This window comes from Oncorhynchus nerka, linkage group LG13 (genome assembly GCF_034236695.1).
Source record: "Oncorhynchus nerka isolate Pitt River linkage group LG13, Oner_Uvic_2.0, whole genome shotgun sequence".
Lineage (NCBI taxonomy): Eukaryota > Metazoa > Chordata > Actinopteri > Salmoniformes > Salmonidae > Oncorhynchus > Oncorhynchus nerka.
This window is the reverse complement of record NC_088408.1, coordinates 5,879,045-5,905,959: the sequence shown is the minus strand read 5'-3', so window position 1 is coordinate 5,905,959 and position 26,915 is coordinate 5,879,045. Positions and strand designations below refer to the sequence as shown.

Sequence of the window (26,915 nt, the reverse complement as noted above, 5' to 3'; positions counted from 1 at the left end):
CCAGGGTCAGTAGCTATATGCAGGGTCAGTAGCTATATACAGGGTCAGTAGCTATATACAGGGTCAGTAGCTATGTACAGGGTCAGTTCCAGGGTCAGTAGCTATATACAGGGTCAGTAGCTATATACAGGGTCAGTAGCTATATACAGGGTTAGTAGCTATGTACAGGGTCAGTTCCAGGGTCAGTAGCTATATACAGGGTCAGTAGCTATATACAGGGTCAGTAGCTATATACAGGGTTAGTTCCAGGGTCAGTAGCTATATACAGGGTCAGTAGCTATATACAGGGTTAGTTCCAGGGTCAGTAGCTATGTACAGGGTCAGTTCCAGGGTCAGTAGTTATATACAGGATCAGTAGTTATATACAGGGTCATTAGCTATATACAGGGTCAGTAGCTATATACAGGGTCAGTAGTTATATACAGGGTCAGTAGCTATATACAGGGTCAGTAGCTATATACAGGGTCAGTAGCTATATACAGGGTCAGTAGCTATATACAGGGTCAGTAGTTATATACAGGGTCAGTAGCTATATACAGGGCCAGTAGTTATATACAGGGTCAGTAGCTATATACAGGGTCAGTAGCTATATACAGGGTCAGTAGCTATATACAGGGTCAGTTCCAGGGTCAGTAGCTATATACAGGGTCAGTAGCTATATACAGGGTCAGTAGCTATATACAGGATCAGTTCCAGGGCCAGTAGCTATATACAGGGTCAGTAGCTTTATACAGGGTCAGTAGCTTTATACACGGTCAGTTCCAGGGTCAGTAGCTATATACAGGGTCAGTAGCTATATACAGGGTCAGTTCCAGGGTCAGTAGCTATATACAGGGTCAGTAGCTATATACAGGGTCAGTAGCTATGTACAGGGTCAGTTACAGGGTCAGTAGCTATATACAGGGTCAGTTCCAGGGTCAGTAGCTATATACAGGGTCAGTAGCTATATACAGGGTCAGTAGCTATATACAGGGTCAGTAGCTATGTACAGGGTCAGGTACAGGGTCAGTTCCAGGGTCAGTAGCTATATGCAGGGTCAGTAGCTATATACAGGGTCAGTAGCTATATACAGGGTCAGTAGCTATATACAGGGTCAGTAGCTATATACAGGGTCAGTAGCTATGTACAGGGTCAGTTCCAGGGTCAGTAGCTATATACAGGGTCAGTAGCTATATACAGGGTCAGTTCCAGGGTCAGTAGCTATATACAGGGTCAGTAGCTATATACAGGGTCAGTAGCTATATACAGGGTTAGTTCCAGGGTCAGTAGCTATATACAGGGTCAGTAGCTATATACAGGGTTAGTTCCAGGGTCAGTAGCTATGTACAGGGTCAGTTCCAGGGTCAGTAGTTATATACAGGATCAGTAGTTATATACAGGGTCAGTAGCTATATACAGGGTCATTAGCTATATACAGGGTCATTAGCTATATACAGGGTCAGTAGCTATATACAGGGTCAGTAGCTATATACAGGGTCAGTAGCTATATACAGGGTCAGTAGCTATATACAGGGTCAGTTCCAGGGTCAGTAGCTATATACAGGGTCAGTAGCTATATACAGGGTCAGTAGCTATATACAGGGTCAGTTCCAGGGCCAGTAGCTTTATACAGGGACAGTAGCTATATACAGGGTCAGTAGCTATATACAGGGTCAGTAGCTATGTACAGGGTCAGTTCCAGGGTCAGTAGCTATATACAGGGTCAGTAGCTATGTACAGGGTCAGTAGCTATATACAGGGTCAGTAGCTATGTACAGGGTCAGTTCCAGGGTCAGTAGCTATATACAGGGTCAGTAGCTATGTACAGGGTCAGTTCCAGGGTCAGTAGCTATATACAGGGTCAGTAGCTATATACAGGGTCAGTTCCAGGGTCAGTAGCTATATACAGGGTCAGTAGCTATATACAGGGTTAGTTCCAGGGTCAGTAGCTATATACAGGGTCAGTAGCTATATACAGGGTCAGTAGCTATATACAGGGTCAGTAGCTATATACACGGTCAGTTCCAGGGTCAGTAGCTATATACAGGGGCAGTAGCTATATACAGGGTCAGTAGCTATATACAGGGTCAGTTCCAGGGTCAGTAGCTATATACAGGGTCAGTAGTTATATACAGGGTCAGTAGCTATATACAGGGTCAGTAGCTATATACAGGGTCAGTAGCTATATACAGGGTCATTAGCTATATACAGGGTCAGTAGCTATATACAGGGTCAGTAGCTATATACAGGGTCAGTAGCTATATACACGGTCAGTTCCAGGGTCAGTAGCTATATACAGGGTCAGTAGATATATACAGGGTCAGTAGCTATATACAGGGTCAGTAGATATATACAGGGTCAGTAGCTATATACAGGGTCAATAGCTATATACAGGGTCAGTAGCTATATACAGGGTCAGTAGTTATATACAGGGACAGTAGCTATATACAGGGTCAGTTCAGTACCATATTAACAATGTAAACGGATACTGGAGTGATGGAGGTAGATATGTATAGGGGAAGGATGGAGGTAGATATGTATAGGGGGAGTGATGGAGGTAGATATATATAGGGGACAGGGATACTGGAGTGATGGAGGTAGATATGTATAGGGGGAGTGATGGAGGTAGATATGTATAGGGGGAAGGGGACAGGGATACTGGAGTGATGGAGGTAGATATGTATAGGGGGAGTGATGGAGGTAGATATATATAGGGGACAGGGATACTGGAGTGATGGAGGTAGATATGTATAGGGGGAAGGGGACAGGGATACTGGAGTGATGGGGGTAGATATGTATAGGGGGAGTGATGGAGGTAGATATGTATATGGGGAGTGATGGAGGTAGATATGTATAGGGGGAAGGGACAGGGATACTGGAGTGATGGGGGTAGATATGTATAGGGGGAGTGATGGAGGTAGATATGTATAGGGGGAGGTAGATGATGGAGGTAGATATGTATAGGGGGAGTGATGGAGGTAGATATGTATAGGGGGAGTGATGGAGGTAGATATGTATAGGGGGAGTGATGGAGGTAGATATGTATAGGGGGAAGGATGGAGGTAGATATGTATAGGGGGAAGGATGGAGGTAGATATGTATAGGGGGAGGAGTGATGGAGGTAGATATGTGTGATGGAGGGGAGTGATGGAGGTAGATATGTATAGGGGGAGTGATGGAGGTAGATATGTATATGGAGGGGGAAGGATGGAGGTAGATATGTATAGGGGGGAGTGATGGAGGTAGATATGTATAGGGGGAGTGATGGGGTAGATATGTATAGGGGGAGTGATGGAGGTAGATATGTATAGGGGGAGTGATGGAGGTAGATATGTATAGGGGGAAGGATGGAGGTAGATATGTATAGGGGGAGTGATGGGGTAGATATGTATAGGGGGAGTGATGGAGGTAGATATGTGTAGGGGAGTGATGGAGGTAGATATGTATAGGGGGAGTGATGAGGTATGGATAGTATAGGGGGAGTGATGGAGGTAGATATGTATAGGGGGAGTGATGGGGTAGATATGTATAGGGGGAGTGATGGAGGTAGATATGTATAGGGGGAGTGATGGAGGTAGATATGTATAGGGGGAGTGATGGAGGTAGATATGTATAGGGGGAGTGATGGAGGTAGATATGTATAGGAGGAGTGATGGAGGTAGATATGTATAGGGGGAAGGATGGAGGTAGATATGTATAGTGGGAAGGATGGAGGTAGATATGTATAGGGGGAGTGATGGAGGTAGATATGTATAGTGGGGAGTGATGGAGGTAGATATGTATAGGGGGAGTGATGGGGGTAGATATGTATAGGGGGAGTGATGGAGGTAGATGTATGTATAGATATGGGGAGTGATGGGGTAGATATGTATAGGGGGAGTGATGGAGGTAGATATGTATAGGGGGGGGGAGTGATGGGGTAGATATGTATAGGGGGAGTGATGGAGGTAGATATGTATAGGGGGAGTGATGGAGGTAGATATGTATAGGGGGAGTGATGGAGGTAGATATGTATAGGGGGAGTGATGGAGGTAGATATGTATAGGGGAGTGATGGAGGTAGATATGTATAGGGGGAGTGATGGAGGTAGATATGTATAGGGGGAGTGATGGAGGTAGTAGATATGTATAGGTAGATATGTATAGGGGGAGTGATGGAGATATGTAGATATGTATAGGGGGAGTGATGGAGGTAGATATGTATAGGGGGAGTGATGGAGGTAGATATGTATAGGGGAGTGATGGAGGTAGATATGTATAGGGGGAGTGATGGAGGTAGATATGTATAGGGGGAGTGATGGAGGTAGATATGTATAGGGGGAGTGATGGAGGTAGATATGTATATGGGGGATATGATGGAGGTAGATATGTATAGGGGGAGGGAGTGATGGAGGTAGATATGTATAGGGGGAGTGATGGAGGTAGATATGTATAGGGGGAGTGATGGAGGTAGATATGTGTAGGGGGAGTGATGGAGGTAGATATGTGTGGAGGTAGATATGTATAGGGGAGTGAGTGGGAGGTAGTGATGGAGGTAGATATGTATAGGGGGAGTGATGGAGGTAGATATGTATAGGGGGATTGATGGAGGTAGATATGTATAGGGGGGAAGGATGGAGGTAGATATGTATAGGGGGAAGGATGGAGGTAGATATGTATAGGGGGAGTGATGGAGGTAGATATGTGTAGGGGGAGTGATGGAGGTAGATATGTATAGGGGGAGTGATGGAGGTAGATATGTATAGGGGGAGTGATGGAGGTAGATATGTATAGGGGAGTGATGGAGGTAGTAGATATGTATAGGGGGAGTGATGGAGGTAGATATGTATAGGGGGGGGAGTGATGGAGGTAGATATGTATAGGGGGAGTGATGGAGGTAGATATGTATAGGGGGAGTGATGGGGAGTGATGGAGGTAGATATGTATAGTGGGAGTGATGGAGGTAGATATGTATAGTGGGAGTGATGGAGGTAGTAGATATGTATATGGGGAGTGATGGAGGTAGATATGTATAGGGGGAGTGATGGAGGTAGATATGTATAGGGGGAGTGATGGAGGTAGATATGTATAGGGGGAGTGATGGAGGTAGATATGTATAGGGGGAGTGATGGAGGTAGATATGTATAGGGGGAGTGATGGAGGTAGATATGTATAGGGGGAGTGATGGAGGTAGATATGTATAGTGGTAAGGTGACTAGGCAACAGGATATAAGATAACCAGAGTAGCAGCAGTGTGTAGTGTAGGTGTGTAGTGTCAGTATAAATGTATATTATGTGTGAGTTGTCATCAGGACAAAGGGTGGCTACTTTGAAGAATCTAAAATATATTTAGATTCGTTTAAATCTTACAACTTGATTCCATATGTGTTATTTCATAGTTTTTGATGTCCTCACTATTATTCTACCGTGTAGAAATTAGTTTAAAAAAAATAAAAAATAAACTCTTGAATGAGTAGGTGTGTCCACACTTGACGGAGTGAGTTAATTGTATTCAGCAAATGGAATAACACGCTGTCACGTGTGTTAGTTTTCTGCACCTTTATTTTCTACTCCACAACCAGCGCTGTTTTTAAGGCATACCAGTCAAAATACAGTAGACCTATGTCCTACAGAAGTCTGGAGGTCTTGAGTGTGGAGATGTTGAGTTTCACTGTAAATCCTCAGCTGGTCAGTGTGGTTCTAGTAGTATTCGTCCTCCAGGTTAGGTATGTAAGGGCTTCGGAGGAGGTAGGGTGGCAGACGAGGGGACACAGGCCTCACACCATAATCGTCAAAAAGGCTGATGTGGTCCTTAACGAGATGAGGGTCAGAAATCAGCTCCAGGTTAGCAGTCTCCTCCCCCCTACCTCTGTTCCGTAGGGGTGCTGCCAGACCTCCACCAATCAGAACCAAGATCAGGAGGAGAGCCATCTAATCACAGGTGCTCAGAACCACTATTTTTAAATGGCAAGAAAGATTAGTCTGATACACAACGCTATAAAATCTAGTGATACAGAATGAGTCTGATACACTATAAAACCTAGTGATACAGAATGAGTCTGATACACTATAAAACCTAGTGGTATAGAATGAGTCTGATACACTATAAAACCTATTGATATAGAATGAGTCTGATACACTATAAAACCTAGTGATACAGAATGAGTCTGATACACTATAAAACCTAGTGATACAGAATGAGTCTGATACACTATAAAACCTAGTGGTATAGAATGAGTCTGATACACTATAAAACCTATTGATATAGAATGAGTCTGATACACTATAAAACCTAGTGATATAGAATGAGTCTGATACACTATAAAACCTAGTGATATAGAATGAGTCTGATACACTATAAAACCTAGTGATATAGAATGAGTCTGATACACTATAAAACCTAGTGATATAGAATGAGTCTGATACACTATAAAACCTAGTGATATAGAATGAGTCTGATACACTATAAAACCTAGTGATATAGAATGAGTCTGATACACTATAAAACCTAGTGATATAGAATGAGTCTGATACACTATAAAACCTAGTGATATAGAATGAGTCTGATACACTATAAAACCTAGAGGTATAGAATGAGTCTGATACACTATAAAACCTAGTGGTATAGAATGAGTCTGATACACTATTAAACCTAGTGGTATAGAATGAGTCTGATACACTATAAAACCTAGTGATACAGAATGAGTCTGATACACTATAAAACCTAGTGATATAGAATGAGTCTGATACACTATAAAACCTAGAGGTATAGAATGAGTCTGATACACTATAAAACCTAGAGGTATAGAATGAGTCTGATACACTATAAAACCTAGAGTGATATAGAATGAGTCTGATACACTATAAAACCTAGTGATATAGAATGAGTCTGATACACTATAAAACCTAGTGATATAGAATGAGTCTGATACACTATTAAACCTATTGAAAATGAAAAACTATTGCCACAAATACCTTTTTATGCCACTTAGCACCTCCCCTCCAAGAGCACCTGTGGTTGTTTTGCTATACCTTAATCACTCCTGCTACTTATTAGTATTAAATTATTAATAAAAAAATTTAAAAAAAACAATTGCTTGATTGCTTAGCCAGTCGATAATGACAAACTAGAGTTAATGAAAGTATTTAACCTAGTTGCATTCTATGATGTCATAATGAGGCATGTCATCACAAACCATTCTAATGTTTCTCAGGAAGTGACAGAACATTGGCTACTGTCTGCAGCCAATCGTAGTAAGCAATGTTAACAGTCCAGTTTATGGACCTAAAAGCCTATGATAATAAGGCTAACATGAGAATACATTTACATTTAAGTCATTTAGCAGACGCTCTTATCCAGAGCGACTTACAAAGAATATCATGATATCTTCTCTAAGATGCTTTTATTTTTAATGGACACTTAGTCAGATTCCTTCCCTTAAACTGACCGAAGATGTCCAACAACATTTTGTTATTGAATATCAAAATAAATCGAACCCAAAATATTACTCAATGCTTCTATGAATTTGAACAAGGTCATCCACCACACATGCATTACATGTGAATTTTAAACCCTCAGAACAATCAGCTTTCAAAGCATTCAGGGGAACACGTCCCATATAATGCTGTGATTGAAGACTCTGTGGTTGTGCTGTGTGTTCTCACTTACCTACACAGCCCTTTAGTCAGTACACTCACTTAGCTGATTAAACATTCCAGGCACGAAGCCAGCAGGTGTCGATGATCAGACTTCATGACATTTCATACCCAACAAAGATACAACAGCCCCTCCAACACATTAACGTTTTATTAAAAGCTTGAAATTAAATATGATTGCTTTTTTAAATGTAACTTCCATTGTAAATTGTGTTTTTTTTTTTTTATTGAATTTTCAGGCTTCAAGTTCTTGACTGCTGGTGGTTCAAGTATTCTCTCCCTCTTGTTGTTCTTCTAGTTACTGGGACACGGCGTATGACAGTGATGTAATGGACAACCGAGTGGGACTAAATCTACTATACGCTCAGGTGAGGGGTCGCAGGTCAGAGGTCATACCGGTTGTCTGCTGGCTTTTCTTCCCCCTTCATTTTGGGGTTTATGGGTATTTTGAATGATCAAGTAGGTCTAAAGATCAGGTTTGTGTTTTAGGATTTCTGATTTAATCTCCTTGTATACCTTGTATTGCCTCCTCTTAGGGCTGTGATGATACCAGTATGGTGATGATACCAGTATGGTGATGATACCAGTATGGTGATGATACCAGTATCGCCGTGGTTTCCAGGGCAAAAACACGAAGCAGACAACTCTTTGTTTACAAACCTGCTGTTCGAAAATAACGACATGTGACTCTGGATGACAACATAGTGATGTTCGTTTACCAACATTAAGACTGTTTTACTAAAGAAGTTAAATCTGCTTTGTGTTTTTGTTCCCTTTCCACAATACTAACAGGTATCGTGATACTAGTATCATCCCAGCCCTATTTCCTTACTGGTATGCCCCAAATGGCACCCTACTGTCTGTATAGGGCCCATATGCCTCTTGTCAAAAGTAGTGCACTATGTAGGGAATAGGCTTCTGGTCTAAAGTAGTGCACTATGTAGGGAATAGGGCTCTGGTCTAAAGTAGTGCACTATGTAGGGAATAGGCTTCTGGTCTAAAGTAGTGCACTATGTAGGGAATAGGGCTCTGGTCTAAAGTAGTGCACTATGTAGGGAATAGGGCTCTGGTCTAAAGTAGTGCACTATATAGGGAATAGGGCTCTGGTCTAAAGTAGTGCACTATGTAGGGAATAGGGCCCTGGTCTATATGAGAGCAATATGGGGAATAGTGCTCCATTTGGGAAGTAGGCATGTCTTTCTATAGCAACACCCCTTACCCAGATACAGCAGCAACATGGGGGTGTTTCTATAGCAACACCCCCTACCCAGATACAGCAGCAACATGGAGGTCTTTCTATAGCAACACCCCTTACCCAGATACAGCAGCAACATGGGGGTGTTTCTATAGCAACACCACCTACCCAGATACAGCAGCAACATGGGGGTGTTTCTATAGCAACACCCCCTACCCAGATACAGCAGCAACATGGGGGTGTTTCTATAGCAACACCCCCTACCCAGATACAGCAGCAACATGGGAGTGTTTCTATAGCAACACCCCCTACCCAGATACAGCAGCAACATGGGGGTGTTTCTATAGCAACACCCCCTACCCAGATACAGCAGCAACATGGATGTGTTTCTATAGCAACACCCCCTACCCAAATACAGCAGCAACATGGGGGTGTTTCTATAGCAACACCCCCTAGCCAGATACAGCAGTAACATGGGGGTGTTTCTATAGCAACACCACCTACCCAGATACAGCAGCAACATGGGGGTGTTTCTATAGCAACACCCCCTACCCAGATACAGCAGCAACATGGGGGGTGTTTCTATAGCAACACCCCCTACCCAGATACAGCAGAAACATGGGGGGTGTTTCTATAGCAACACCCCCTACCCAGATACAGCAGCAACATGGAGGTGTTTCTATAGCAACACCCCCTACCCAGATACATCAACAAAATGGGGGTGTTTCTAAAGCATTTCAGAGATGGTTCATCTGATCTGGCTGCTGTCTTGGCTCTGTGTGGGGGGCTTAGCTAATGTTATGGGCCAAAGGATGCAATATTTTTTGGGGAAAGAGAGAATTGTCTGTTTACCATTGTCTGCAATGTGTGTGTCATTGACTTGTATATGTGTGTATGCAGCTGCCAAATGTGTGTGTTTTGGTGTTGAATTCAACATTGGAATAGTTCATGTTTGACTTAAACTGAGGAACAGTTGGTATCTGAAGCCTCTATGAGGAGGGTTTGGGGCAGAAAGATGATCCTCGTCTCTCTCCCTAGACGGTGTCGGACATAGATAGAGGCTGGATCCTCGTTAACAAGGACCAGCACCGACAGCTGAAATCACTGCAGGAGAAAGGATCCAAGAAAGAAGTAAGCAAGACTGTCTCCTAGAACTATATCCCTCTTCTTCTTCTACCAAGACTGTCTCCTAGAACTATATCCCTCTTCTTCTTCTACCAAGACTGTCTCCTAGAACTATATCCCTCTTCTTCTTCTACCAAGACTGTCTCCTAGAACTATATCCCTCTTCTTCTTCTACCAAGACTGTCTCCTAGAACTATATCCTTCTTCTTCTTCTTCTACCAAGGCTGTCTCCTAGAACTATATCCCTCTTCTTCTTCTTCTACCAAGACTGTCTCCTAGAACTATATCCTTCTTCTTCTTCTTCTACCAAGGCTGTCTCCTAGAACTATATCCCTCTTCTTCTTCTTCTACCAAGACTGTCTCCTAGAACTATATCCCTCTTCTTCTTCTTCTACCAAGACTGTCTCCTAGAACTATATCCCTCTTCTTCTTCTACCAAGACTGTCTCCTAGAACTATATCCCTCTTCTTCTTCTTCTTCTACCAAGGCTGTCTCCTAGAACTATATCCCTCTTCTTCTTCTACCAAGCTGGTGCAGAGTGACAGTATTATAGAAGAAGAAGAAGTTGAATGGGTTGGGGGCAAAATCTCCTGTGTATTAGTTATAAAGTGGAGCAATGGCTTCCAATCAACTACATAGTAACTTTGTAGGTAGTCGCACAATTTAGTAGTTAACCGATTTTTATCTCCAATACTCCCTTTAGGAAGACATTTTGGATTAAAAATGAAGCTATTGTAGAAGGTTGTGGCCAGTGGTGTAGCCAATGTCTTTCTGCCTGTCTCTCTAGTTCATGTCTTCCTGCCTTTTTATCTCAATGTCTTCCTGCCTTTAGGAAGTTCATGTCTTCCTGCCTTAAAATCTAGTTCATTCTGCTAGTTCATGTCTTTCTGCCTGTCTCTCTAGCCAATGTCTTTGCCTGCCTGTTCATTCTGCTAGTTCATGTCTTTCTGCCTGTCTCTCTAGTTCATGTCTTTCTGCCTGTCTCTCCAGTTCATTCTGCTAGTTTGTGTCTTCCTGCCTGTCTCTTTAGTTCATTCTGCTAGTTCATGTCTTTCTGCCTGTCTCTAGTTCATGTCTTCCTGCCTGTCTCTCTAGTTCATTCTGCTAGTTTGTGTCTTCCTGCCTGTTTCTCCAGTTCATTCTGCTAGTTCATGTCTTTCTGCCTGTCTCTCCAGTTCATTCTGCTAGTTCGTGTCTTTCTGCCTGTCTCTCCAGTTCATTCTGCTAGTTCATGTCTTTCTGCCTGTCTCTCTAGTTCATGTCTTCCTGCCTGTCTCTCTAGTTCATTCTGCTAGTTCATGTCTTTCTGCCTGTCTCTCTAGTTCATTCTGCTAGTTCATGTCTTTCTGCCTGTCTCTCTAGTTCATTCTGCTAGTTCATGTCTTTCTGCCTGTCTCTCTAGTTCATGTCTTCCTGCCTGTCTCTCCAGTTCATTCTGCTAGTTCATGTCTTTCTGCCTGTCTCTCCAGTTCATTCTGCTAGTTTGTGTCTTCCTGCCTGTCTCTCTAGTTCATTCTGCTAGTTCATGTCTTTCTGCCTGTCTCTCTAGTTCATGTCTTCCTGCCTGTCTCTCTAGTTCATTCTGCTAGTTCATGTCTTTCTGCCTGTCTCTCTAGTTCATGTCTTCCTGCCTGTCTCTCCAGTTCATTCTGGTAGTTCATGTCTTCCTGCCTGTCTCTCCAGTTCATTCTGCTAGTTCATGTCTTTCTGCCTGTCTCTCCAGTTCATTCTGCTAGTTTGTGTCTTTCTGCCTGTCTCTCCAGTTCATTCTGCTAGTTCATGTCTTTCTGCCTGTCTCTCTAGTTCATGTCTTCCTGCCTGTCTCTCCAGTTCATTCTGCTAGTTTGTGTCTTCCTGCCTGTCTCTCTAGTTCATTCTGCTAGTTCCTGTCTTTCTGCCTGTCTCTCCAGTTCATTCTGCTAGTTCATGTCTTTCTGTCTGTTTCTGCTAGTTCATGTCTTTCTGCCTGTCTCTCCAGTGCATTCTGCTAGTTCATGTCTTTCTGCCTGTCTCTCCAGTTCATTCTGCTAGTTCGTGTCTTTCTGCCTGTCTCTCTAGTTCATGTCTTCTTGCCTGTCTCTCCAGTTCATTCTGCTAGTTCATGTCTTTCTGCCTGTCTCTCCAGTTCATTCTGCTAGTTCGTGTCTTTCTGCCTGTCTCTCTAGTTCATGTCTTCCTGCCTGTCTCTCCAGTTCATTCTGCTAGTTCATGTCTTTCTGCCTGTCTCTCCAGTTCATTCTGCTAGTTCATGTCTTTCTGCCTGTCTCTCTAGTTCATGTCTTACTGCCTGTCTCTCCAGTTCATTCTGCTAGTTTGTGTCTTCCTGCCTGTCTCTCTAGTTCATTCTGCTAGTTCATGTCTTTCTGCCTGTCTCTCCAGTTCATTCTGCTCGTTCATGTCTTTCTGTCTGTTTCTGCTAGTTCATGTCTTTCTGCCTGTCTCTCCAGTTCATTCTGCTAGTTCATGTCTTTCTGCCTGTCTCTCCAGTTCATTCTGCTAGTTCGTGTCTTTCTGCCTGTCTCTCTAGTTCATGTCTTCCTGCCTGTCTCTCCAGTTCATTCTGCTAGTTCATGTCTTTCTGCCTGTCTCTCTAGTTCATGTCTTTCTGCCTGTCTCTCCAGTTCATTCTGCTAGTTCATGTCTTTCTGCCTGTCTCTCCAGTTCATTCTGCTAGTTCATGTCTTTCTGCCTGTCTCTCCAGTTCATTCTGCTAGTTCATGTCTTTCTGCCTGTCTCTCCAGTTCATTCTGCTAGTTCATGTCTTTCTACCTGTCTCTCTAGTTCATGTCTTCCTGCCTGTCTCTCTAGTTCATGTCTTTCTGCCTGTCTCTCCATTTCATTCTGCTAGTTCATGTCTTTCTGCCTGTCTCTCTAGTTCATGTCTTTCTGCCTGTCTCTCCAGTTCATTCTGCTAGTTCATGTCTTCCTGCCTGTCTCTCTAGTTCATGTCTTTCTGCCTGTCTCTCCAGTTCATTCTGCTAGTTCATGTCTTTCTGCCTGTCTCTCTAGTTCATGTCTTTCTGCCTGTCTCTCCAGTTCATTCTGCTAGTTCATGTCTTTCTGCCTGTCTCTAGTTCATGTCTTTCTGCCTGTCTCTCCAGTTCATTCTGCTAGTTCATGTCTTTCTACCTGTCTCTCTAGTTCATGTCTTCCTGCCTGTCTCTCTAGTTCATGTCTTTCTGCCTGTCTCTCCAGTTCATTCTGCTAGTTCATGTCTTTCTGCCTGTCTCTCTAGTTCATTCTGCTAGTTCATGTCTTTCTGCCTGTCTCTCTAGTTCATGTCTTTCTGCCTGTCTCTCTAGTTCATGTCTTTCTGCCTGTCTCTCTAGTTCATGTCTTTCTGCCTGTCTCTCCAGTTCATTCTGCTAGTTCATGTCTTTCTGCCTGTCTCTCTAGTTCATGTCTTTCTGCCTGTCTCTCCAGTTCATTCTGCTAGTTCATGTCTTCCTGCCTGTCTCTCTAGTTCATGTCTTTCTGCCTGTCTCTCCAGTTCATGTCTTTCTGCCTGTCTCTCCAGTTCATTCTGCTAGTTCATGTCTTTCTGCCTGTCTCTCCAGTTCATTCTGCTAGTTCATGTCTTCCTGCCTGTCTCTCTAGTTCATGTCTTTCTGCCTGTCTCTCCAGTTCATTCTGCTAGTTCATGTCTTCCTGCCTGTCTCTCTAGTTCATGTCTTTCTGCCTGTCTCTCCAGTTCATTCTGCTAGTTCATGTCTTCCTGCCTGTCTCTCTAGTTCATGTCTTTCTGCCTGTCTCTCCAGTTCATTCTGCTAGTTCGTGTCTTCCTGCCTGTCTCTCCAGTTCATTCTGCTAGTTCATGTCTTCCTGCCTGTCTCTCTAGTTCATTCTGCTAGTTCATGTCTTTCTGCCTGTCTCTCCAGTTCATTCAGCTAGTTCATGTCTTTCTGCCTGTCTCTCTAGTTCATGTCTTTCTGCCTGTCTCTCTAGTTCATTCTGCTAGTTCATGTCTTCCTGCCTGTCTCTCCAGTTCATGTCTTCCTGCCTGCCTCTCCAGTTCATTCTGCTAGTTCATGTCTTCCTGCCTGCCTCTCCAGTTCATTCTGCTAGTTCATGTCTTTCTGCCTGTCTCTCCAGTTCATTCTGCTAGTTCATGTCTTTCTGCCTGTCTTTCTAGTTCATGTCTTTCTGCCTGTCTCTCCAGTTCATTCTGCTAGTTCATGTCTTCCTGCCTGTCTCTCTAGTTCATGTCTTTCTGCCTGTCTCTCTAGTTCATGTCTTTCTGCCTCTCTCTCTAGTTCATTCTGCTAGTTCATGTCTTTCTGCCTGTCTCTCCAGTTCATGTCTTTCTGCCTGCCTCTCCAGTTCATTCTGCTAGTTCATGTCTTTCTGCCTGTCTCTCTAGTTCATGTCTTTCTGCCTCTCTCTCTAGTTCATTCTGCTAGTTCATGTCTTTCTGCCTGTCTCTCTAGTTCATGTCTTTCTGCCTGTCTCTCCAGTTCATTCTGCTAGTTCATGTCTTCCTGCCTGCCTCTCCAGTTCATTCTGCTAGTTCATGTCTTTCTGCCTGTCTCTCTAGTTCATGTCTTTCTGCCTGTCTCTCCAGTTCATTCTGCTAGTTCATGTCTTTCTGCCTGTCTCTCTAGTTCATGTCTTTCTGCCTGTCTCTCCAGTTCATTCTGCTAGTTCATGTCTTCCTGCCTGCCTCTCCAGTTCATTCTGCTAGTTCATGTCTTCCTGCCTGCCTCTCCAGTTCATTCTGCTAGTTCATGTCTTTCTGCCTGTCTCTCCAGTTCATTCTGCTAGTTCATGTCTTTCTGCCTGTCTTTCTAGTTCATGTCTTTCTGCCTGTCTCTCCAGTTCATTCTGCTAGTTCATGTCTTCCTGCCTGTCTCTCTAGTTCATGTCTTTCTGCCTGTCTCTCTAGTTCATGTCTTTCTGCCTCTCTCTCTAGTTCATTCTGCTAGTTCATGTCTTTCTGCCTGTCTCTCCAGTTCATGTCTTTCTGCCTGCCTCTCCAGTTCATTCTGCTAGTTCATGTCTTTCTGCCTGTCTCTCTAGTTCATGTCTTTCTGCCTCTCTCTCTAGTTCATTCTGCTAGTTCATGTCTTTCTGCCTGTCTCTCTAGTTCATGTCTTTCTGCCTGTCTCTCCAGTTCATTCTGCTAGTTCATGTCTTCCTGCCTGCCTCTCCAGTTCATTCTGCTAGTTCATGTCTTTCTGCCTGTCTCTCTAGTTCATGTCTTTCTGCCTGTCTCTCCAGTTCATTCTGCTAGTTCATGTCTTTCTGCCTGTCTCTCTAGTTCATGTCTTTCTGCCTGTCTCTCCAGTTCATTCTGCTAGTTCATGTCTTCCTGCCTGCCTCTCCAGTTCATTCTGCTAGTTCATGTCTTCCTGCCTGCCTCTCCAGTTCATTCTGCTAGTTCATGTCTTTCTGCCTGTCTCTCTAGTTCATGTCTTTCTGCCTGTCTCTCCAGTTCATTCTGCTAGTTCATGTCTTCCTGCCTGCCTCTCCAGTTCATTCTGCTAGTTCATGTCTTTCTGCCTGTCTCTCCAGTTCATTCTGCTAGTTCATGTCTTTCTGCCTGTCTCTCTAGTTCATGTCTTTCTGCCTGTCTCTCCAGTTCATTCTGCTAGTTCATGTCTTCCTGCCTGTCTCTCTAGTTCATGTCTTTCTGCCTGTCTCTCCAGTTCATGTCTTTCTGCCTGTCTCTCCAGTTCATTCTGCTAGTTCATGTCTTTCTGCCTGTCTCTCCAGTTCATTCTGCTAGTTCATGTCTTCCTGCCTGTCTCTCCAGTTCATTCTGCTAGTTCATGTCTTCCTGCCTGTCTCTCTAGTTCATGTCTTTCTGCCTGTCTCTCCAGTTCATTCTGCTAGTTCATGTCTTCCTGCCTGTCTCTCTAGTTCATGTCTTTCTGCCTGTCTCTCCAGTTCATTCTGCTAGTTCATGTCTTCCTGCCTGTCTCTCTAGTTCATGTCTTTCTGCCTGTCTCTCCAGTTCATTCTGCTAGTTCGTGTCTTCCTGCCTGTCTCTCCAGTTCATTCTGCTAGTTCATGTCTTCCTGCCTGTCTCTCTAGTTCATTCTGCTAGTTCGTGTCTTCCTGCCTGCCTCTCCAGTTCATTCTGCTAGTTCATGTCTTTCTGCCTGTCTCTCTAGTTCATGTCTTTCTGCCTGTCTCTCCAGTTCATTCTGCTAGTTCATGTCTTCCTGCCTGCCTCTCCAGTTCATTCTGCTTGTTCATGTCTTTCTGCCTGTCAGTTCATTCTGCTAGTTCATGTCTTTCTGCCTGTCTTTCTAGTTCATGTCTTTCTGCCTGTCTCTCCAGTTCATTCTGCTAGTTCATGTCTTCCTGCCTGTCTCTCTAGTTCATGTCTTTCTGCCTGTCTCTCCAGTTCATGTCTTTCTGCCTGTCTCTCCAGTTCATTCTGCTAGTTCATGTCTTTCTGCCTGTCTCTCCAGTTCATTCTGCTAGTTCATGTCTTCCTGCCTGTCTCTCTAGTTCATGTCTTTCTGCCTGTCTCTCCAGTTCATTCTGCTAGTTCATGTCTTCCTGCCTGTCTCTCTAGTTCATGTCTTTCTGCCTGTCTCTCCAGTTCATTCTGCTAGTTCATGTCTTCCTGCCTGTCTCTCTAGTTCATGTCTTCCTGCCTGTCTCTCCAGTTCATTCTGCTAGTTCGTGTCTTCCTGCCTGTCTCTCCAGTTCATTCTGCTAGTTCATGTCTTCCTGCCTGTCTCTCTAGTTCATTCTGCTAGTTCATGTCTTTCTGCCTGTCTCTCCAGTTCATTCAGCTAGTTCATGTCTTTCTGCCTGTCTCTCTAGTTCATGTCTTTCTGCCGGTCTCTCTAGTTCATTCTGCTAGTTCATGTCTTCCTGCCTGTCTCTCCAGTTCATGTCTTCCTGCCTGCCTCTCCAGTTCATTCTGCTAGTTCATGTCTTTCTGCCTGTCTCTCTAGTTCATCTCTTTCTGCCTGTCTCTCTAGTTCATTCTGCTAGTTCATGTCTTCCTGCCTGCCTCTCCAGTTCATTCTGCTAGTTCATGTCTTTCTGCCTGTCTCTCCAGTTCATTCTGCTAGTTCATGTCTTCCTGCCTGTCTCTCTAGTTCATGTCTTTCTGCCTGTCTCTCTAGTTCATGTCTTTCTGCCTCTCTCTCTAGTTCATTCTGCTAGTTCATGTCTTTCTGCCTGTCTCTCCAGTTCATGTCTTTCTGCCTGCCTCTCCAGTTCATTCTGCTAGTTCATGTCTTTCTGCCTGTCTCTCTAGTTCATGTCTTTCTGCCTCTCTCTCTAGTTCATTCTGCTAGTTCATGTCTTTCTGCCTGTCTCTCTAGTTCATGTCTTTCTGCCTGTCTCTCCAGTTCATTCTGCTAGTTCATGTCTTCCTGCCTGCCTCTCCAGTTCATTCTGCTAGTTCATGTCTTTCTGCCTGTCTCTCTAGTTCATGTCTTTCTGCCTGTCTCTCCAGTTCATTCTGCTAGTTCATGTCTTTCTGCCTGTCTCTCTAGTTCATGTCTTTCTGCCTGTCTCTCCAGTTCATTCTGCTAGTTCATGTCTTCCTGCCTGCCTCTCCAGTTCATTCTGCTAGTTCATGTCTTCCTGCCTGCCTCTCCAGTTCATTCTGCTAGTTCATGTCTTTCTGCCTGTCTCTCTAGTTCATGTCTTTCTGCCTGTCTCTCCAGTTCATTCTGCTAGTTCATGTCTTCCTGCCTGCCTCTCCAGTTCATTCTGCTAGTTCATGTCTTTCTGCCTGTCTCTCCAGTTCATTCTGCTAGTTCATGTCTTTCTGCCTGTCTCTCTAGTTCATGTCTTTCTGCCTGTCTCTCCAGTTCATTCTGCTAGTTCATGTCTTCCTGCCTGTCTCTCTAGTTCATGTCTTTCTGCCTGTCTCTCCAGTTCATGTCTTTCTGCCTGTCTCTCCAGTTCATTCTGCTAGTTCATGTCTTTCTGCCTGTCTCTCCAGTTCATTCTGCTAGTTCATGTCTTCCTGCCTGTCTCTCCAGTTCATTCTGCTAGTTCATGTCTTCCTGCCTGTCTCTCTAGTTCATGTCTTTCTGCCTGTCTCTCCAGTTCATTCTGCTAGTTCATGTCTTCCTGCCTGTCTCTCTAGTTCATGTCTTTCTGCCTGTCTCTCCAGTTCATTCTGCTAGTTCATGTCTTCCTGCCTGTCTCTCTAGTTCATGTCTTTCTGCCTGTCTCTCCAGTTCATTCTGCTAGTTCGTGTCTTCCTGCCTGTCTCTCCAGTTCATTCTGCTAGTTCATGTCTTCCTGCCTGTCTCTCTAGTTCATTCTGCTAGTTCGTGTCTTCCTGCCTGCCTCTCCAGTTCATTCTGCTAGTTCATGTCTTTCTGCCTGTCTCTCTAGTTCATGTCTTTCTGCCTGTCTCTCCAGTTCATTCTGCTAGTTCATGTCTTCCTGCCTGCCTCTCCAGTTCATTCTGCTTGTTCATGTCTTTCTGCCTGTCTCTCCAGTTCATTCTGCTAGTTCATGTCTTTCTGCCTGTCTTTCTAGTTCATGTCTTTCTGCCTGTCTCTCCAGTTCATTCTGCTAGTTCATGTCTTCCTGCCTGTCTCTCTAGTTCATGTCTTTCTGCCTGTCTCTCCAGTTCATGTCTTTCTGCCTGTCTCTCCAGTTCATTCTGCTAGTTCATGTCTTTCTGCCTGTCTCTCCAGTTCATTCTGCTAGTTCATGTCTTCCTGCCTGTCTCTCTAGTTCATGTCTTTCTGCCTGTCTCTCCAGTTCATTCTGCTAGTTCATGTCTTCCTGCCTGTCTCTCTAGTTCATGTCTTTCTGCCTGTCTCTCCAGTTCATTCTGCTAGTTCATGTCTTCCTGCCTGTCTCTCCAGTTCATCTTCTGCTCCAGTCATTCTGCTAGTCATGTCTTCCTGCCTGTCTCTCCAGTTCATTCTGCTAGTTCATGTCTTCCTGCCTGTCTCTCTAGTTCATTCTGCTAGTTCATGTCTTTCTGCCTGTCTCTCCAGTTCATTCAGCTAGTTCATGTCTTTCTGCCTGTCTCTCTAGTTCATGTCTTCCTGCCTGCCTCTCCAGTTCATTCTGCTAGTTCATGTCTTTCTGCCTGTCTCTCTAGTTCATGTCTTTCTGCCTCTCTCTCTAGTTCATTCTGCTAGTTCATGTCTTTCTGCCTGTCTCTCTAGTTCATGTCTTTCTGCCTGTCTCTCCAGTTCATTCTGCTAGTTCATGTCTTCCTGCCTGCCTCTCCAGTTCATGTCTTTCTGCCTGTCTCTCTAGTTCATCTCTTTCTGCCTGTCTCTCTAGTTCATTCTGCTAGTTCATGTCTTCCTGCCTGCCTCTCCAGTTCATTCTGCTAGTTCATGTCTTTCTGCCTGTCTCTCTAGTTCATGTCTATCTGCCTGTCTCTCCAGTTCATTCTGCTAGTTCATGTCTTCCTGCCTGTCTCTCTAGTTCATGTCTTTCTGCCTGTCTCTCCAGTTCATGTCTTTCTGCCTGTCTCTCCAGTTCATTCTGCTAGTTCATGTCTTTCTGCCTGTCTCTCCAGTTCATTCTGCTAGTTCATGTCTTCCTGCCTGTCTCTCTAGTTCATGTCTTTCTGCCTGTCTCTCCAGTTCATTCTGCTAGTTCATGTCTTCCTGCCTGTCTCTCTAGTTCATGTCTTTCTGCCTGTCTCTCCAGTTCATTCTGCTAGTTCATGTCTTCCTGCCTGTCTCTCTAGTTCATGTCTTTCTGCCTGTCTCTCCAGTTCATTCTGCTAGTTCATGTCTTCCTGCCTGCCTCTCCAGTTCATTCTGCTAGTTCATGTCTTTCTGCCTGTCTCTCTAGTTCATGTCTTTCTGCCTGTCTCTCTAGTTCATTCTGCTAGTTCATGTCTTTCTGCCTGTCTCTCCAGTTCATTCAGCTAGTTCATGTCTTTCTGCCTGTCTCTCTAGTTCATTCTGCTAGTTCGTGTCTTTCTGCCTGTCTCTCTAGTTCATTCTGCTAGTTCATGTCTTTCTGCCTGTCTCTCCAGTTCATTCAGCTAGTTCATGTCTTTCTGCCTGTCTCTCTAGTTCATTCTGCTAGTTCGTGTCTTTCTGCCTGTCTCTCTAGTTCATTCTGCTAGTTCATGTCTTTCTGCCTGTCTCTCCAGTTCATTCAGCTAGTTCATGTCTTTCTGCCTGTCTCTCTAGGTCATGTCTTTCTGCCTGTCTCTCTAGTTCATTCTGCTAGTTCATGTCTTCCTGCCTGTCTCTCCAGTTCATGTCTTCCTGCCTGCCTCTCCAGTTCATTCTGCTAGTTCATGTCTTTCTGCCTGTCTCTCTAGTTCATGTCTTTCTGCCTGTCTCTCCAGTTCATTCTGCTAGTTCATGTCTTCCTGCCTGCCTCTCCAGTTCATTCTGCTAGTTCATGTCTTTCTGCCTGTCTCTCTAGTTCATGTCTTTCTGCCTGTCTCTCCAGTTCATTCTGCTAGTTCATGTCTTCCTGCCTGCCTCTCCATTTCATTCTGCTAGTTCATGTCTTTCTGCCTGTCTCTCCAGTTCATTCTGCTAGTTCATGTCTTTCTGCCTGTCTCTCTAGTTCATGTCTTTCTGCCTGTCTCTCCAGTTCATTCTGCTAGTTCATGTCTTCCTGCCTGTCTCTCTAGTTCATGTCTTTCTGCCTGTCTCTCCAGTTCATTCTGCTAGTTCATGTCTTTCTGCCTGTCTCTCCAGTTCATTCTGCTAGTTCATGTCTTCCTGCCTGTCTCTCTAGTTCATGTCTTTCTGCCTGTCTCTCCAGTTCATTCTGCTAGTTCATGTCTTCCTGCCTGTCTCTCTAGTTCATGTCTTTCTGCCTGTCTCTCCAGTTCATTCTGCTAGTTCATGTCTTCCTGCCTGCCTCTCCAGTTCATGTCTTTCTGCCTGTCTCTCTAGTTCATCTCTTTCTGCCTGTCTCTCTAGTTCATTCTGCTAGTTCATGTCTTCCTGCCTGCCTCTCCAGTTCATTCTGCTAGTTCATGTCTTTCTGCCTGTCTCTCTAGTTCATGTCTATCTGCCTGTCTCTCCAGTTCATTCTGCTAGTTCATGTCTTCCTGCCTGTCTCTCTAGTTCATGTCTTTCTGCCTGTCTCTCCAGTTCATGTCTTTCTGCCTGTCTCTCCAGTTCATTCTGCTAGTTCATGTCTTTCTGCCTGTCTCTCCAGTTCATTCTGCTAGTTCATGTCTTCCTGCCTGTCTCTCTAGTTCATGTCTTTCTGCCTGTCTCTCCAGTTCATTCTGCTAGTTCATGTCTTCCTGCCTGTCTCTCTAGTTCATGTCTTTCTGCCTGTCTCTCCAGTTCATTCTGCTAGTTCATGTCTTCCTGCCTGTCTCTCTAGTTCATGTCTTTCTGCCTGTCTCTCCAGTTCATTCTGCTAGTTCATGTCTTCCTGCCTGCCTCTCCAGTTCATTCTGCTAGTTCATGTCTTTCTGCCTGTCTCTCTAGTTCATGTCTTTCTGCCTGTCTCTCTAGTTCATTCTGCTAGTTCATGTCTTTCTGCCTGTCTCTCCAGTTCATTCAGCTAGTTCATGTCTTTCTGCCTGTCTCTCTAGTTCATTCTGCTAGTTCGTGTCTTTCTGCCTGTCTCTCTAGTTCATTCTGCTAGTTCATGTCTTTCTGCCTGTCTCTCCAGTTCATTCAGCTAGTTCATGTCTTTCTGCCTGTCTCTCTAGTTCATTCTGCTAGTTCGTGTCTTTCTGCCTGTCTCTCTAGTTCATTCTGCTAGTTCGTGTCTTTCTGCCTGTCTCTCTAGTTCATTCTGCTAGTTCATGTCTTTCTGCCTGTCTCTCCAGTTCATTCAGCTAGTTCATGTCTTTCTGCCTGTCTCTCTAGTTCATTCTGCTAGTTCATGTCTTTCTGCCTGTCTCTCCAGTTCATTCAGCTAGTTCATGTCTTTCTGCCTGTCTCTCTAGTTCATTCTGCTAGTTCATGTCTTTCTGCCTGTCTCTCCAGTTCATTCAGCTAGTTCATGTCTTTCTGCCTGTCTCTCTAGGTCATGTCTTTCTGCCTGTCTCTCTAGTTCATTCTGCTAGTTCATGTCTTCCTGCCTGTCTCTCCAGTTCATGTCTTCCTGCCTGCCTCTCCAGTTCATTCTGCTAGTTCATGTCTTTCTGCCTGTCTCTCTAGTTCATGTCTTTCTGCCTGTCTCTCCAGTTCATTCTGCTAGTTCATGTCTTCCTGCCTGCCTCTCCAGTTCATTCTGCTAGTTCATGTCTTTCTGCCTGTCTCTCCAGTTCATTCTGCTAGTTCATGTCTTTCTGCCTGTCTCTCTAGTTCATGTCTTTCTGCCTGTCTCTCCAGTTCATTCTGCTAGTTCATGTCTTCCTGCCTGTCTCTCTAGTTCATGTCTTTCTGCCTGTCTCTCCAGTTCATTCTGCTAGTTCATGTCTTTCTGCCTGTCTCTCCAGTTCATTCTGCTAGTTCATGTCTTCCTGCCTGTCTCTCTAGTTCATGTCTTTCTGCCTGTCTCTCCAGTTCATTCTGCTAGTTCATGTCTTCCTGCCTGTCTCTCTAGTTCATGTCTTTCTGCCTGTCTCTCCAGTTCATTCTGCTAGTTCATGTCTTCCTGCCTGTCTCTCTAGTTCATGTCTTTCTGCCTGTCTCTCCAGTTCATTCTGCTAGTTCATGTCTTCCTGCCTGTCTCTCTAGTTCATGTCTTTCTGCCTGTCTCTCTAGTTCATTCTGCTAGTTCGTGTCTTTCTGCCTGTCTCTCTAGTTCATTCTGCTAGTTCATGTCTTTCTGCCTGTCTCTCCAGTTCATTCAGCTAGTTCATGTCTTTCTGCCTGTCTCTCTAGTTCATGTCTTTCTGCCTGTCTCTCTAGTTCATTCTGCTAGTTCATGTCTTCCTGCCTGTCTCTCCAGTTCATGTCTTCCTGCCTGCCTCTCCAGTTCATTCTGCTAGTTCATGTCTTCCTGCCTGTCTCTCCAGTTCATGTCTTCCTGCCTGCCTCTCCAGTTCATTCTGCTAGTTCATGTCTTTCTGCCTGTCTCTCTAGTTCATGTCTTTCTGCCTGTCTCTCCAGTTCATTCTGCTAGTTCATGTCTTCCTGCCTGCCTCTCCAGTTCATTCTGCTAGTTCATGTCTTTCTGCCTGTCTCTCTAGTTCATCTCTTTCTGCCTGTCTCTCTAGTTCATTCTGCTAGTTCATGTCTTCCTGCCTGCCTCTCCAGTTCATTCTGCTAGTTCATGTCTTTCTGCCTGTCTCTCCAGTTCATTCTGCTAGTTCATGTCTTTCTGCCTGTCTCTCTAGTTAATGTCTTTCTGCCTGTCTCTCCAGTTCATTCTGCTAGTTCATGTCTTCCTGCCTGTCTCTCTAGTTCATGTCTTTCTGCCTGTCTCTCCAGTTCATGTCTTTCTGCCTGTCTCTCCAGTTCATTCTGCTAGTTCATGTCTTTCTGCCTGTCTCTCCAGTTCATTCTGCTAGTTCATGTCTTCCTGCCTGTCTCTCTAGTTCATGTCTTTCTGCCTGTCTCTCCAGTTCATTCTGCTAGTTCATGTCTTCCTGCCTGTCTCTCTAGTTCATGTCTTTCTGCCTGTCTCTCCAGTTCATTCTGCTAGTTCATGTCTTCCTGCCTGTCTCTCTAGTTCATGTCTTTCTGCCTGTCTCTCCAGTTCATTCTGCTAGTTCATGTCTTCCTGCCTGCCTCTCCAGTTCATTCTGCTAGTTCATGTCTTTCTGCCTGTCTCTCTAGTTCATGTCTTTCTGCCTGTCTCTCTAGTTCATTCTGCTAGTTCATGTCTTCCTGCCTGTCTCTCCAGTTCATTCTGCTAGTTCATGTCTTTCTGCCTGTCTCTCCAGTTCATTCTGCTAGTTCATGTCTTTCTGCCTGTCTCTCTAGTTCATGTCTTTCTGCCTGTCTCTCCAGTTCATTCTGCTAGTTCATGTCTTCCTGCCTGTCTCTCTAGTTCATGTCTTTCTGCCTGTCTCTCCAGTTCATGTCTTTCTGCCTGTCTCTCCAGTTCATTCTGCTAGTTCATGTCTTTCTGCCTGTCTCTCCAGTTCATTCTGCTAGTTCATGTCTTCCTGCCTGCCTCTCCAGTTCATTCTGCTAGTTCATGTCTTTCTGCCTGTCTCTCTAGTTCATTCTGCTAGTTCATGTCTTCCTGCCTGCCTCTCCAGTTCATTCTGCTAGTTCATGTCTTTCTGCCTGTCTCTCCAGTTCATTCTGCTAGTTCATGTCTTTCTGCCTGTCTCTCTAGTTCATGTCTTTCTGCCTGTCTCTCCAGTTCATTCTGCTAGTTCATGTCTTCCTGCCTGTCTCTCTAGTTCATGTCTTTCTGCCTGTCTCTCCAGTTCATTCTGCTAGTTCATGTCTTCCTGCCTGTCTCTCTAGTTCATGTCTTTCTGCCTGTCTCTCCAGTTCATTCTGCTAGTTCATGTCTTCCTGCCTGTCTCTCTAGTTCATGTCTTTCTGCCTGTCTCTCCAGTTCATTATGCTAGTTCATGTCTTCCTGCCTGTCTCTCTAGTTCATGTCTTTCTGCCTGTCTCTCCAGTTCATTCTGCTAGTTCATGTCTTCCTGCCTGTCTCTCCAGTTCATTCTGCTAGTTCATGTCTTCCTGCCTGTCACTCTAGTTCATTCTGCTAGTTCATGTCTTTCTGCCTGTCTCTCCAGTTCATTCTGCTAGTTCATGTCTTTCTGCCTCTCTCTCTAGTTCATGTCTTCCTGCCTGTCTCTCTAGTTCATGTCTTTCTGCCTGTCTCCCCAGTTCATTCTGCTAGTTCATGTCTTCCTGCCTGTCTCTCCAGTTCATTCTGCTAGTTCATGTCTTCCTGCCTGTCTCTCTAGTTCATTCTGCTAGTTCATGTTTTTCTGCCTGTCTCTCTAGTTTGTGTCTTTCTGCCTGTCTCTCCAGTTCATTCTGCTAGTTCATGTCTTCCTGCCTGTCTCTCTAGTTCATGTCTTCCTGCCTGTCTCTCTAGTTCATGTCTTTCTGCCTGTCTCTCCAGTTCATTCTGCTAGTTCGTGTCTTCCTGCCTGTCTCTCTAGTTCATTCTGCTAGTTCATGTCTTCCTGCCTGTCTCTCTAGTTCATTCTGCTAGTTCATGTCTTTCTGCCTGTCTCTCTAGTTTGTGTCTTTCTGCCTGTCTATCCAGTTCATTCTGCTAGTTCATGTCTTTCTGCCTGTCTCTCCAGTTCATTCTGCTAGTTCATGTCTTCCTGCCTGTCTCTCTAGTTCATGTCTTCCTGCCTGTCTCTCTAGTTCATGTCTTTCTGCCTGTCTCTCCAGTTCATTCTGCTAGTTCGTGTCTTCCTGCCTGTCTCTCCAGTTCATTCTGCTAGTTCATGTCTTTCTGCCTGTCTCTCCAGTTCATTCTGCTAGTTCATGTCTTTCTGCCTGTCTCTCCAGTTCATTCTGCTAGTTCATGTCTTTCTGCCTGTCTCTCCAGTTCATTCTGCTAGTTCATGTCTTTCTGCCTGTCTCTCCAGTTCATTCTGCTAGTTCATGTCTTTCTGCCTGTCTCTCCAGTTCATTCTGCTAGTTCATGTCTTTCTACCTGTCTCTCTAGTTCATGTCTTCCTGCCTGTCTCTCTAGTTCATGTCTTTCTGCCTGTCTCTCCAGTTCATTCTGCTAGTTCATGTCTTTCTGCCTGTCTCTCTAGTTCATGTCTTTCTGCCTGTCTCTCCAGTTCATTCTGCTAGTTCATGTCTTCCTGCCTGTCTCTCTAGTTCATGTCTTTCTGCCTGTCTCTCCAGTTCATTCTGCTAGTTCATGTCTTTCTGCATGTCTCTCTAGTTCATGTCTTTCTGCCTGTTTCTCTAGTTCATGTCTTCCTGCCTGTCTCTCTAGTTCATGTCTTTCTGCCTGTCTCTCCAGTTCATTCTGCTAGTTCATGTCTTTCTACCTGTCTCTCTAGTTCATGTCTTCCTGCCTGTCTCTCTAGTTCATGTCTTTCTGCCTGTCTCTCCAGTTCATTCTGCTAGTTCATGTCTTTCTGCCTGTCTCTCTAGTTCATTCTGCTAGTTCATGTCTTTCTGCCTGTCTCTCTAGTTCATGTCTTTCTGCCTGTCTCTCTAGTTTGTGTCTTTCTGCCTGTCTCTCCAGTTCATTCTGCTAGTTCATGTCTTTCTGCCTGTCTCTCCAGTTCATTCTGCTAGTTCATGTCTTCCTGCCTGTCTCTCTAGTTCATGTCTTCCTGCCTGTCTCTCTAGTTCATGTCTTTCTGCCTGTCTCTCCAGTTCATTCTGCTAGTTCGTGTCTTCCTGCCTGTCTCTCCAGTTCATTCTGCTAGTTCATGTCTTTCTGCCTGTCTCTCCAGTTCATTCTGCTAGTTCATGTCTTTCTGCCTGTCTCTCCAGTTCATTCTGCTAGTTCATGTCTTTCTGCCTGTCTCTCCAGTTCATTCTGCTAGTTCATGTCTTTCTGCCTGTCTCTTCAGTTCATTCTGCTAGTTCATGTCTTTCTGCCTGTCTCTCCAGTTCATTCTGCTAGTTCATGTCTTTCTACCTGTCTCTCTAGTTCATGTCTTCCTGCCTGTCTCTCTAGTTCATGTCTTTCTGCCTGTCTCCTCAGTTCATTCTGCTAGTTCATGTCTTTCTGCCTGTCTCTCTAGTTCATGTCTTTCTGCCTGTCTCTCCAGTTCATTCTGCTAGTTCATGTCTTCCTGCCTGTCTCTCTAGTTCATGTCTTTCTGCCTGTCTCTCCAGTTCATTCTGCTAGTTCATGTCTTTCTGCCTGTCTCTCTAGTTCATGTCTTTCTCCCTGTCTCTCCAGTTCATTCTGCTAGTTCATGTCTTTCTGCCTGTCTCTCTAGTTCATGTCTTTCTGCCTGTCTCTCTAGTTCGTGTCTTTCTGCCCCTCTCTCCAGTTCATTCTGCTAGTTCCTGTCTTTCTGCCTGTCTCTCCAGTTCATTCTGCTAGTTCCTGTCTTTCTGCCTGTCTCTCTAGTTCATGTCTTTCTGCCTGTCTCTCTAGTTCATGTCTTTCTGCCTGTCTCTCCAGTTCATTCTGCTAGTTCATGTCTTTCTGCCTGTCTCTCTAGTTCATGTCTTTCTGCCTGTCTCTCCAGTTCATTCTGCTAGTTCATGTCTTTCTACCTGTCTCTCTAGTTCATG

The 26,915-nt window shown here is 44.6% G+C and overlaps 1 protein-coding gene across 3 annotated transcripts in view; it reads left to right on the top strand.

Moving 5' to 3' along the window:
• Nucleotides 1-26,915, top strand: part of snx17 (sorting nexin 17) — a 103,108-nt gene that overhangs the window by 53,942 nt on the left and 22,251 nt on the right. For all 3 annotated transcript variants that reach the window (XR_010465519.1, XM_065026143.1, XM_065026144.1), the window contains exons 9-10: nt 7,912-7,981; nt 9,847-9,939. Coding sequence is in view for 2 of the 3 variants with exons in the window: in XM_065026143.1 (XP_064882215.1) it covers nt 7,912-7,981; nt 9,847-9,939 (163 nt within the window). In the remaining variant the exon portion in view is untranslated. The remainder of the gene's footprint in view (nt 1-7,911; nt 7,982-9,846; nt 9,940-26,915) is intronic.